Source organism: Grus americana, chromosome 24 (assembly GCF_028858705.1).
Source record: "Grus americana isolate bGruAme1 chromosome 24, bGruAme1.mat, whole genome shotgun sequence".
Taxonomy (NCBI): domain Eukaryota; kingdom Metazoa; phylum Chordata; class Aves; order Gruiformes; family Gruidae; genus Grus; species Grus americana.
In genome coordinates this window covers 5,907,277-5,920,712 of record NC_072875.1, presented here as the reverse complement: position 1 = coordinate 5,920,712, position 13,436 = coordinate 5,907,277, and the positions used below count along the sequence as shown (strand labels likewise).

The 13,436-nt window shown below is 55.6% G+C and overlaps 1 protein-coding gene across 5 annotated transcripts in view; it reads left to right on the top strand.

The window, feature by feature from the left end:
* The window catches only part of LOC129196204 (opioid-binding protein/cell adhesion molecule homolog), a 287,692-nt gene that overhangs the window by 260,200 nt on the left and 14,056 nt on the right, over positions 1-13,436 (top strand). For all 5 annotated transcript variants that reach the window (XM_054803281.1, XM_054803284.1, XM_054803283.1 and 2 more), the window contains one exon: positions 12,165-12,397. In XM_054803281.1, the coding sequence (XP_054659256.1) occupies positions 12,165-12,397 (233 nt within the window). The remainder of the gene's footprint in view (positions 1-12,164; positions 12,398-13,436) is intronic.

Below are 13,436 nucleotides of genomic sequence, written 5' to 3'. Positions count from 1 at the left end.
GCCCCGAAGCGTCTCCTCGGCCTCGGGAGTGCTATATATACTGCACCGAAACTCCTGCCGCTCCCAGCGAGTTCATAGCTGTCTCTCCGCATCACGTCCTGGATGGCTGAAACTTGGCAAGGCGAGCGGGAGCGGCGGGAGGAGCCGCCTGCTCCCAAAGTACGACTTCCCCGCGGTGAATGATGCTGTGCAGGGAAGTTAATGCAGAGCCCGCGTCTTGGCGAGGTCCCACCAGCACAGCCCGCTCCCAAATCCCGTTGGGACACTTTGGACCTGAGCTAATGGTCCTGAGAGCCGGCAGCGAGGATGCAAACTGCTGCTCCGGGCTCTGAGCTTCCTTTCGAGCCTGCCCGCCCATCCCTTGCGGTGAAATACAGATAACGTCCCTACGGTGGCAGGTCAGGGATGGGGAGGTGGCAGCAGGTTCCTGAGGGTCTGGCAGGCTCTCGTGCCCTGAACGTGCTGTGTTTTGGCTCTGCAGAGGCCATGCTTGTCTCCACGTCTTAACTGCTTTGCTGGCAAAGAGGGGCAGGGCAGAGGGATGCGTGCTGGTGGGGAGATGCCACCCCATGCGCCTTGCTGTGGGGAAAATGAGGAGGAGAGTTATAGGCATCTGGCTCATCATTAGAGGTTCAGAGCAATTTGCAGGCACGTGTTCAGCTCTGCGATGAATCCATTCCCGACCACGTGCGCGGCTCCGTGCAGCGGCATCGGTGCAAGGCGGGGAAGATGCTGTGTGGAGTTACGTGTGTCTGGGGGCAGCTCGAACGCATCCTCTCGGTGCTCGAGCATCCTCTCCCTCCGTACGTTTGATGGAGGGAGACCCAACCCGTGCTGGTGCGGGGAGGTGATGGCCAGGAGGATTCTGCGCACGGCTCTGTGGGGAGGGTAGAGGGAAAGGAAGGGGGCAAGGAAGGAGAGGAGGGGGACGGAGGCAGAAAGGGAGAGACGGGAAGAGAGGGCGAGCGGGTAGGCTCCACTTTCGGCTCCCTGCTGCTCTTCGTGCTCCGGCCCGAGCTCCCCCTCGTGTTCAGCCGCACGTATTTCTCTGTTGCTCTCCCGACAGTTCTCTCCGAGTTAATGCAGGGATGTTCAATTTTTCCTGCCACCTTTGTGCCGAAGGAGCCGGACCCCCACGGGGCAGCGGCCGGCTGCAGGCTGGCTTCTTCCTGCGACCAAGGCATCCCCCCCTTGTCCCCAGTGAAACTGCAGCGTCGGAGGCACCTCCGGCCTTTCCGAATATTCCGCCCGGAGCCAGATGCTCAGAGGAGCTCCAGCGAGAGCCAGAAATCCATAGTTTTGATCGTGCAAGGAGAGGTGTGTGCCGCAGACGTGCCCCTGTGTGTCTGCCCCGGCCGCTGTGCCGTGCTGTGCCGGTGCCTGTGCGGCGTGGGTTCCCTCCGGAGACCGCCTGGCTGCTCCCTGCCACCACCGTCGCTGCTCATCAGCCCCTTGCTGGTCTCGCACAGGGTCGTTTTCTGCTCCATTTCCTCTCCCAGCCTTCAGATCCCCCCCACCCTCGAGCTCTCCGCTCTCTTCTTCATCATCCTGGCTGGGATAAAATACGACTGCAGCTGCGAAGCGCCGAGATCGCAGCTCCCCTCGGGGACTGTTTGCCCACATCACCTGTCGGATGGGGAGCCTGCATGTCCTTGGAAAAATATGTATTTCAGGCCGCCGGGGTGCTAATTTGCAAGGCCCATTACTCAAACGAAACATTAAAATGGCCGTCCATAAAGCAGAGCCTTTATCCGTGCCTCCCCCTCGGTCTGAACTCCCCGCGCCAGGTATAGGCTTCCTGTCAAGCCTAAGAGCCAAAAGCAAAGATTTATTGATAGGTACCTTGACTCCGGCTTGCATTTTAATTATGTCGCCGTCAGCCTGTGCCGAGAATAAACTCGGCGGCTACTGTGTTATCCTCGCTTCGTCTCGCCAGATGAATGCACCGCGAGAGAGGCGGGTTCATGGAGTCCCTGACTGGGAACCTTTGCTTTCCCACATCCTTTCCTCCCCGCTCAGCACCGAAATACTGATGCCGATCTGCACGTGAGGGAAGGATGCGGGGGGTGAGTCCTGCGCATCCCCGTCTCGCGGTGCCTTGGTTTCCCTTCGTGGAGGAGCTCCGGTTCGGGCTCTCCCAACCCACAGAGTTTGCGGGGAGGGTAAGCGCTCGCCCTGCCATGGCCACCTCCGCTCCGCCGGGACGGGAGGAGGAAAGCAGGGCTCGGCGAGGAGCGGAGCCAAAATTGCTTTTTGGACTCGGCTCGATTTCACGCTGGGAGCGAAGCTGTGGTGCCGCGAGGAATTGAGAAGCCACGCTTGTCAGGGAGGAGATGCGATGAACTTCGGAGTTCGCTTGTTTATTTTCCATATATATTTGTCTGCGGGGGTGTGTATAAATATTATTTGCGTGCGCCAGACGACACTGGTGTCTTGCTTAATGCGGGTGCAAAGTTTGACCTGGCACTTCCCGGTGGAAGCGATGCATATTTATTAGCGAGGCAATGGGTGGGAACGAATCCCTCGCTCGCTCGGCGTGGCAGACGCTATCTCAGCAAAACGGGGGCTATTATTAAAATAAACAAAAGCAAAAGCAGCTCAGCCATGACAGCATCTCCCGTGCTAACTTTGTGCAGAGCCACTTTCTCCCTGGTTCCCCAGGTGCTGCAGACCGGCCCCTGCCTCAGTTTCCCCATCGGTAGCAGTGACATATAGAAGTGACATAAGTCTTTGCCCGCAGCCCGGCAGGGGAGTGCGAAATGCTCCCTTCATTAATAAGCACAAAGTGCTTTGATATTTTTAGATGGAAGTGCCACGTATTGATATAATATTACTGTACCTCATTTGACTTCTTTTTCGATTGCAAGCCCCCTCTTGATCCCGTTACCTGCAGTAACAGTTATCTGGCTATATTTTATCATCTGAATATTTCAATTAAATTACTTTAAGGGGGAAAAAAAAAAAAAAAAAGAAAAAGCCTATGCTGAAGTTGGAAATGATCACTGTATCACTCCAACTTCCCTCCGTTCCCAGAAGGTTAATTGAAAGGCAGCCATCTTGGTGACGTTTAGACAAATGAGGATAATTATGTGTTCTCCAGCTCTTTGAGAGGTTAATTGCTTAGATGTACGAAGACTTGAAGAACAAAGAAGGAATAAATCAGAAGCGGGACTATGATCTGATAATGTAATTTGGTATATTCACGTACAACTCAAACAAATAAACCCCCTAATTGCACGAAGCTGTTTGGCCGCCCCGTGGGGTTGCCGGGATCGGGCACCCAATGCCAGCCGGTTTTGCACAGACCCGGCCTTTGGTGATGCTCGGAGACAGGGTACCGGTGGGAGGTGGAGAGGTCTTGAGCTGGGGTGGCTGTTGGCCCCGGTGATGACTTATCTGGCTCCAGTGCCCGTTGCACCGAGCATCCAGCTCTTATCCCAGCGGTGGAACGGCGGGTGGAAAGCAGAGAGGGGTCAGCAGAGGCACAGGAGCGGCGAGCAGAGGATTTCCTCTGGTGGGTTATTTTATTTTGCCTAATTGCAGGTGAAATTTCTGCAAATTGGTAATTATATTCTTGGGATGATGGCTTACCCAGGTCGTTTACAGATCTCGCGGTTGGCAGGAGCGCTTCACGGCGTTCGCCCTGAAATATGGCTTCACCCTCCATCGGCAGAATTTCCCTCTTTTTAGAGGTTATTAGGGCTGCCTGCGGGGATTTCACACACTAAATTTTTGCAGTGGCACCATCCTGAGGGAAGCTGATTTTTTTTTTTTCCTTTTAATTCCCCCGCAGTGTTTGGGGTGAGGGTGCTTATGTCTGCACCAGTTGTTTCGGAGTAGGTTTGTCCGTCTGTCGGCCCCTCCGTCCTACTGGGATGGGGTACATGAGGTGCTGGAAGGGGTGTGCACAGAGGGAGTTGATTTTTTTTTCCCCTCTCCCTGCCTGTCTGCCCCACACAGTGAGGGGCACAGCTTGGACCCAAATGCCTGGAAAGTTTGGGCTTTTAGCGAAGCTATGTGAAATGCCAAGCGTTTTCAGCCGGGATCAAATACCGCTTCATTTTTCAGCCGCGAGGGTGAGGAAAATGGTGTGCTTTTTTTTTTTCTTCACTGAGAGCTCGGGGAGGGGTGAAACATCTTCATCTGGAATCTCTTTTCCCCCTCCGCTCGGTCTCCAGGGAAAGTTTGAATTGATTTCAAATGAGAAAATGTCTCCCCAGCCCTGACGTGCGAGGAGCCCCGAGCCTCGGCCTCCGAAACACCGGCGAGTGGTTTTTCCACCTATCTGTCAGGCCCGTCTGAAATTGCAGTTTAATTCTCCGTATTTGCTCTTGTATTGTGCATTAAGATACAGCAAGTTTATCCAGCAGTCCAGCTGTTTTGAAGATAATTACTACAGAACTCAACCTGATGTAAAATAATCCTCCCGGGCAAGCAGCCAAGAGCCTGAGACTTATCCTCCAAAGACTGAAACCTCTCCATTACCCTTAAGAGCCGCAGAGATAGGAGCGGGCGCCTCGTGACAAATATATTTTTGGTGGCAATTAATGGGGGTTTGGAAGAAGAGCTTTGCTGCTATCGGGGAGGGCGGTGGGGCCGGGCAGACAACCGAGAGGACCACATTCACCGGCGACCTGGCTGGGTTTCCAGCCAAAGCACCCTATGTGCCGTCGTTTTCCCTGGGGACCCGTTTCGGGATTGTCACCCACATGTTCTTTTGCCACCCACCCTCCCGCCTCGCTGTGTTGCCTCCCAGGTGGAATAAAAAAAAAAAAAAATACAAAAAAAACCCAAGAACAAGGGAAAAACCCAACCCCAAAACCCCACCGCAGGCGTAGAGGGCTCCGGGTTCTCGACTGTTCAGGTCTGCTAGCACTGCCAGCAATAAACTCCGCGTTTCTTCTCCTCCTTTTGATTGAAGAACACTAGAAATCAGCCGGGGCGCAGGTGCTGCATTGTGTTAGATTAGCGCTGATTGAATTCATACACGGGCGCTGATTGAGGTGCAGGGCTCTGCCGATGCCGGCGTGCCACAAGCAGGGGGGGTTTGCCGGATCGTGTCCCTTAATCAGGCACCCTCAAATGTGGCGATGGTGGCGGTGGGCGGCTCTCGTTGGGTTTTTTCTTCCCTGCTGGGACGTAGGGCAAAGAAGAATTTGGCTTCCCTGGTGAGAAGATGGCGCTCTGCCGATGTTTCCTAGGGTGGGTAGCGATGCCTTGATGGATGCTGGTGGATGTTGGTCATCTCTTTGGAGAGGAGCTGGAAAGATGTCCCGGCCTTCTTCAAACCACAGGATAGCCCAGTGGCCACAAGCAAGTTGGAAATAGGTGCCTGGCTGTGTCAGGGACGGGACTTTGGGGAGAGGTACCGTTTTGGGCAGGGAAAGGTGCGTCGCTGCACTTCTGCCAGTGCCCATGGTTTTCCTGGACTGGCGGCCCCTGCTCGGCACCTTCGTTTTCATCTCTGTTTGGGAGATCAGGTGTGGCTGCCGGCGCTGACTGATTCCGATGTTAGCATTTCAGCATCACCTGCTCTATAAACATCCCCATTGATTTGCTCTATTCAAAGGCCTCCCGCTTTATTTCTTTTGCTGCCGCCTCATATTTCCTTATGAAGATTTCTCTTAAGCTAATAACAGCTGCCGGTCATCGGGGCTTAGGCCGATGCCTTCTGACCTTCCCCGCTGCGCCGGGGGAGCATCCCGACGCGTTGACACGGCCGGACCACAGCTGCGTGGGGAATTGGGGGCTGCTAGGCCGTAGCCAGAGACTTGTTTGCAAACCTGGTATGGTCCTGAGGGCGGAGAGCGTTGCCGTTGTTTCCTGATCGGCGATGCATTGCAGAGTGGATTATAATGGCCGTGATTTGCGTGGGGCAGGGAGAGCAACCGGGAGCTTTGCGCAGGGCAGGGACATGATGGATCCCTGCAGGAAAGGGCTCAGGTAGGCCCCCGATCCACTGAAGGCAGTGCCGACCTTCCCGGGGACTGCAGAGGGATTCTGAGCAGACTCGGAGTCATCTGGATATGGATACGTCGTCGTGTCATAAACAAGGGACTCACGGTGGGAAAATCAAATGGGAGCCGGGAGCAGAGCGTGCCCGAGCGCCCGACCCTGTCACGCCACCCTTCCCCTTGCCGATGATGTTGTCAGGGCAGCGTGTGTCCCCGCGAGCTGGAAGTAGAAGTGATGAGGAGTGAAAAGGGCTTTAGGAACGAAAGGGAAAGCCTAGCTCACTTTAATAGAGCTGACTGCAGTGTCGGGATTTCCTTGACATGGAGCGTTAATTCAGAAAAATCCCGTGAATGGCTCTGGGGAGAAGATGCGGTCAGTCAGTGCCCCAGCTCACCTCGCGTCCCTTCCCAGGGAAACCAGGACCGGTTCCTGAGCCATCTGCAGCGCAGCTCTGCCTGCATCGGCCTTAGCACCGCGCTGCGCTGCCCGCAGCGGTACCCACGTCCATGGTTCCCAGATGGGGATGCAGGTGCAGGGCAAGCCCCTTCGAGGCCAAAGGCGACCCAGCACCAGGCTCAAGCTTTGCATCCCCCGGGCTGTCGCAGAGGCCCAACCAACCCCAAGCCCTGCGAATGCTGGGTGCAAACCAGCCGGTGGATTTTCTGTGGCGTGGCCACCTCGGGGGCCGCACGGTGACCATTAAGTCTTGACTTCTGATGCCTTGTGCAGACAGCTCCCGCCTTCCTCGTCATCTTGTTATCGTTCTAATGTCTGGGAGCTGCAGTCATGGACCAAAACACCATTAAACTATCTGAAATGGAGCAACTCGCCAGCCTCTGCCCTCACAGGCTTATTATCTTTGCAGATGGATATTTTATATTTAGCAACCACTAATGTATCAGTTTGGGCTTTGATTTTTCACAGGGAGCAGCTTCTATTCTGGTGCTCGGTAGCGGGCGGGCAGACTGCCACCGCAGGGGAACTGGTGGGGAAAACCCTCCCCGATGAGCCCCGAGCCTCCAGGGAGGGCAGGAGGGTCCTGGAGCCCTCGGAGGGCTCTGGGGAGGCAGTGGGGAAGAGTTTGCCGGTGGTCCGGAGCTTGTTTGCACAGTGCTTGGGGAATCGGAGTGATGCGGTAGCGGTGGGGCCAGGCAATTAATTAAGCTTGCAGAATGAGACCCGGTGGCATGTGGCTTCAGGGAGGCAGTGGGCTGACGGGCGTACGGTGTGGAGGGAGGGATGTTATGGGGAAAAGGAGAACAGTTTAGGCTGGCCAAGATCCCTGTGCGTCCCACGCTCTGTGTTTTCCCATGGGTTCCGACTTGCAGAGTGGGTGGCAAGGTGCTGGACGGGAGGTGGTCGTGCTGGGCGATGCCAAATGGCACATCCTGGGTCCCCTCCATCCTTGGGGTGCTGGCATGCGTGGGGATGCCGTGGGGCCGCGCAACCCACATCCTGGCACCAGGATGGACGGGAGGGGTGGGAGAAGGGATACGGTGGGTGGCTCAGGAGACAGGGTGCCAGCCAAGGGGATCGGGAATGAAGACAAAGTACCTCCCGCCCTCCGCACCGAGAATAAATATCAGGGATGACAGTGACAGAAACCCAGGCGGCGCAGTCCTGCCCTCGGGGAACTATTGTGTGAGACCCGCCGTCGCACGCCGCAGATGCCATTGTACCCACGGCTAATTTGATGGTTTACGTTGTTGGGAGAGGATTAGAGGAGCCGCTGCATTTTGATGGCCTGCTTCTAATTTGCATCTTCAACGAAGCGGGAGCCCCGCCAGGTTCTGTTCTTTTGTGTTTACTTCTGAGGAAGTGTGTTTATTTCCGATGATTACAAATAAATCTCCTCTGCCTTTGCTCCAGCCGCCTGGAATAAAAGGCGTTTGGAGCCTGTTAACACCATAGCCGGGGTGAGTATTGGAAGTGAAGGAGAAATCCCATTAGGAGTCTCCTGCAAACGTAATTAACAATTTCTTCTCAAAGACAAGGGTGCCGGGGTGTTTGCTCTGCCCCTGTGACAGCTACTGTTGTATGGAGACTTCCCAGGGTGAAGCACCACCCCGTCGCTGTCGAGGGGCTTCGTTCCTGGTCCGGGTGAGCTATTTTAGCTGCTGAAAACTGGGTCAGCCAGCAAGTTTGCGACTGGTTTCGGCATCTCCATTTGTCATCTTGACGAGACGCCTTGCCTACAGGAGAGAAAAGCAGTTTGGGGTTGAAGGGGCATAGCAGTATTTAAAAGTAGAGTGTTGTTGCTTTGCATAAGGAAGCGGGAGGGTTTGGGGTCGATCCAAAGGCGAGCATCTCCCCCTCAGCCCTCTCGGCTCGGCCAGGGACCGGCAGTCTCAGCTCTGCGGGTGCGAATCCCAGACCGCTCAGGATGTGCATCAACGTTTTCAGGTCCCTAGCATCCCATCCCATCCCTCGGGATATTTTGCACCCACAGAGGGTGGTTTGCAAGACTTGCTTTATGCCTCCAACTCTTTGCGCGCCGTTTATCCCTCCGAACAAGTGCCAGAAAACTTCTGCTGACCCTGGACGTGGTATTTCCCTCACCACGGGGCAGACGTCGAGGGCAGCCCCAGCCTCACGTCGCATGTACAAACCCAGGCTCACCCTCGTGCTTGGCCAAGTCAGCAGAGCAGGAAAGGTCTGCCACACAGCCTGGGATGAAGGCGGCAGGTGTTATGTCACGTCCCGCGCGTAGGAGAAGCGCTGTCAGCGTCATTGATGGGGCCGGGCAGGAGCCTGCCGCGGGAGCGACGCGGGGGTCTCTCCTAATAGGTCTGAGAGGAGGGAGCCGGTCTCTTTGTGCTGCCGAACACAAAGAGCGCGTCGGCAGAGTTATCTGTATTGTTGACAGTAAGTGAAATAATTCCTCGGCAAACTTCAAAATTCGCATTTAAGGATGAGGAATAGGGGCAATTAAAGGGGAAGCGGCACAGCGCCGGTGCCCCCAACTCCCTCCCTCATGCATCTCCTCGCGCTGCCGCGTTCGGGTTCATCGCCCGAGAGGCCACGTGTATCAGCGTGAGCACTGGGGGGATGGAGCTCGAGCAAAGCCCAGCATCCCAGGCTCCCCAGCAAGCCGCTCCAGCGGAGAGCGGTCGCAGTGGGAGGCAGCTGAAGGGCTGCAGATGGTGTAAAGTCTCTGCTCGAAGGCACCGTGGGTCGAAGTGGGACGCAAAGATGGAGGAGCAGATGGGAGGGGTCGCATTGCACGAAGAAGGGCTGCGTGGGGGAGCCGGGACGAGGCGGGTGCCAGGGACTTGGTTTTAGGCTGACAACACCGGTCCTGAGATATTCCCCCCACCCCCCCAATTGCTGATGGGTTTTCTCCGGGTGAACCACAGAGCTGGGGTGGGTTTATTTCCCTCCAGTCTGACAGGCGCTTTATTGTCTTTTGTCCCTTCCGGACTCGTAAGGCAGGGTTTCTTCTGGAGATGGATACGATGCCTTCAGGAGACTGTTAATGGGGGTTTGTCTTTGTTCTTAATTAGATCCCTTCAAGGGAAAACCTCCTGGCCCGCTTTATTATCCAGCTTTGTCAGAGCTTGTCTGCTTTATCTAAACACTTTGCAGAAGTCTCTTTACCTGTTTGCTTACTGGAGACATTATCATAATCCTGGTCAATTGGAAATAGGTAGCAAAGTCGGCTCAGCAGGCGAGGGAGCGCTGGCGGCTTAGCAGCTAACGGAGATCACTTTCCGAGCCAGGTAAAGAAGCTGGCGGGGTGCTCCTCGTGTCGGGGTGTGGGGCGGTATTTGCCTTTGAAGTGCCAGTTCCCAGGGTGCGGGAAAACTCGCGGTGGGAGGGCGAGATCGGGCGAGAAGGTGCCTCCAGAAATGCCACGCTCTCCATGGCAGCCGATGGATGTCTTTTCTGCTGGTGGTAGGGCTGAGGCGTTGCTAGGAGGTGCAGGAGGGCTTGTTTTTTGAACTAGGGTGGTTTGTCTGGTCCCTCCCTGCCTGCATCTGCAGGAGACAGCCTGGGCTCTGGTGGAGACGAGAACGATGCAAAGCAAGCAGAGCTGAAGGGACATGGTCCCGAATTAGCTATTGAGTGGCAGCAACTGAAGAGTGAGCTCGAGGGATGGGGAGAAGGAGGAGCCTTTGCCTCCTTGCTCTTGGCATGAGTTTGTTAGAAGAAAGAGTCTCCAATTTGCTTCTGCCCATTTGCTCCGAGCGGTTTTGAGGGTGGTATAGGCAAGGGAGGGTGACGCTGTCCTCGCATCCCTCTGCACTTGTGCAGGTGCGGCTCTGAGCTGTAAATGCAAGCCGTAAACGCAGAACAAGCAACCCCAGTTTGCAGGAGTCCCAGCCTGGCCCCAAGTCTCCCCAGGAAGCACCCCGGTACGTACCAGCCAAAGCCGGGCAGTGATGATCGAATGTATTCGGTGACGGCACGAGCTCCTCGTCCCTATCACTTCAAACCCTCGTCCTTGTGCTTCAGCCCTAATGAGGGGACCTGAGAGTACCTCGCAGGGCTGTAGTCTGGATATTTATATGAGCGCAGACATGCAAGATGTCTGTTTTACATATTGCTGCCCTGATTTTTCCGTGCACGCAATGAATAATTTACAGAAGCCGTGTGTAAGTATCTCTTTATTATTCATTATAATGAAGTGAGACAGCAGTAATAGTCCACTAGACCGGAATCCCCCAGGGCTGAACTTAAGTCGGCCGCGCTTAGCTCTCCCCCAGTTAATTTGAATGAAGGGAGGGCTCGGCTTCCCGATGAAGACGATGCTGTCCGAGGGCACGAGGCCGCCTCGGTCCAGCGGAGCGGAGCCGGTGCTGCCGTGGGCACCAGGGCGCATCCCACGCTCGGGCAGGCTCCCGGCATGCCGGCAGTGCCGCAGCGGGCACGAGAGCCATCCGTCTTTCCCGGCATCCATACGTGGTGTGGCTGGTGGAGACGTACGGCTCCTGCAAGGGGAAAATTACTTGTTTGTGGGAGGATATATAGCTCGTTCCTCTGAACCGAGCGCCCAGGGGGACCCTCAAACATGCCAAGTATCACCCCTTCCCTCCAGCCGATTAATAATCTCGATCGAGGTGACGCTCTGCAATCCCAGCAAGGGAGGTGTATAACACCCCCAAAGCCTCGGCAGGAGAGGCACCGCGGCGGGGACGAGGACAGGGACAGCCCTCCAGCCCGTCTCTGAATTTACAGGCGTGCGGAGAGGGACTCGCACGAGTTTCTTGATTGACTGTAGGTGCTTTTCCCAAGGATCTCGGCTGCACAAAGCTGCGGCAGCGCTGCCGCTGCCGGCACAAGCTTGCACCTAGCTTGCTTTGCCTGGTTTGCTTTTACACCCAGCAAAAGCTCCCCAACTGCCATCCTCGAGCGGGAAAGGCGAAGCTCCTGAGAAATGCCAGGCTCTTAATTTAGCCAAATGCTCGGCAGTTTTGCTGCGGGTGCCGCGGCGGCAGAGAAGGCCAGAAGTAAATAAATCGAGAAAAATCTATCAAACGGAATGAAAAAGCCGTGTTCTCCGCGAACATTTTAATTCCCTCCCCCTGCCCCCCCCGGTCCTGTTCTTTGCCAAGCGTAAGTCAGCTCCACGGACCGGAGCTGCTGAGCCTTGGAGCGGGGAGGGTGGGAGCCAGGCAGGAAATAAATAATGGAAACAACCGCGTTGCGTTTTCGAGGCACTTGTAGGATTTACAGCTGCTTATCCAAATGTTCCCTTCTCTTCCCCGTGCGCTGGTTTCGCCGTCTCCGGCTGTTTGTCCTCTTCCCCTCTCCCCGTGCCTGTGCCGCAGCCCCTCTCCCCCGGAAGCGGGTGCGTATATCACCCCAGGGATGGCTCAAGGGCCGTGCCGACAAGCTGAACTGTCAGCAAATTTTACAGCTTCATCTGAAATTCTCGGCACGCAGCGAGGGCGAGGAGGGGGCGGCGGAGGTGGGCGAGCGGCGGGGGGCTGTGGAATGTCTGCGCGGCTTGCAGAGGTCAAACGTAATGGGATTTTCGTCTGCGGTTCCCCAGCTCTGTATGAAAAAAAAATAAAAAATAAGGCAGGGCTTTTTTTTTGATGAACCCGCTGTTTTTGTGAAATCTCGGGTGATGGGGGATGAGGGATGTGGTGGCAGGGTAGCCCAGCCGTGGTGCCGTCCCGCTCGTGTCCCCTTTTGGGATTTGGGGTGCTCACTGTGTGCGCTACCCCACGTTTGTGACCCACTCTCTGTCGGTTCCTTCGCAGGTGTACCGTGGATGACAGGGTCACGCGGGTAGCGTGGTTGAACCGCAGCACCATCCTGTATGCCGGTAATGACAAGTGGTCTATAGACAACCGTGTGGTCATCCTCTCCAACACCAAGACCCAGTACAGCATCAAGATACACAACGTGGACGTGTACGATGAGGGCCCCTACACCTGCTCCGTGCAGACAGACAATCACCCCAAGACTTCGCGCGTCCATCTCATCGTGCAAGGTAGGTCGTAACATGCTACTGGCAACCCACCCGTTTGATATGGAAGGATGTCTGGACTCGTGAAGGGTTTGGAGGCCCTCTTGGCGATGGAGATGTAGTGATTAAACCAACATCCATTGCTTCGGGGGCTGAGCAGCACGGGGACGGGGGCACGGACAAATCCCTGCTGTGCCAGGGAGGAGATGGACTTGCATCGTCTCAGCCTCGCTGTGTTGTACGGCTGTCATGTGGGGCAGAGGATGCCTGGGAACTGAAATTGGGGCTGGCATCCTCCTCCTCCTTCTCCCCCCTTGCCTGTCCCTGCTGTGAATTTGACCCATCCTGCCGCTCGGTACCCACGTGGCTTGGGGAGCCATTACTAAGGCGCTCGAGCACGCTTCTGAAGATGCTTCGGGAGAGCTGAAAGCAAAGCGTGGTGGAGGAGCGGTCTCCAACAGCACAAGGCTCCGTGGTTTTGGGATAGAAGGCAGATTTCATGAGCGTGTCGAAGTCGCTGCGGGGCCGTGAATGGCTTTTGGCACAGGGCTGCTTCATGGGCAAAGCGTGTTGGTGTAGGAGATGCTGTTGGGTTGCAAAGCAGCGGTCCTGAGGCTGCTCTGACCGGGGGAATCCGGGTGCCGGCAGATCAGAGGTACCCGTAGCACTCCGGTGGATGCCGCCTCGGGATCCTTGCGGCTTTGCACTGGCTACTGGCTTTTGTCCGGTCTCTAGATTAATTTTTCAGAGTTAGTGTTAGTTCAGGTTAGATAAAGATAATGAAAGTTTCCTAATCCTCTGAAAGAAGATTTATCTGGCTGAGTAGAAAGCTCTCGGAATACAATAAAGCGTGTATAAAACCAGGACCTAATCTTTCCTTTAATTTCAAACAGCTGATGGGTATTGATTTTGCAATGAGCAAATCTGAAAAAATTCTCAGCCTTGCCACGTCTCCGAGAAGCCCCCGACATGGATATGTATGTAGTTATGTCTCCTTCTCATTTGGAAGAGGCAGGGTTTGATTGCAGTCACCCATCCAAGCGGTTCTCCTGCCCGGTCTCGG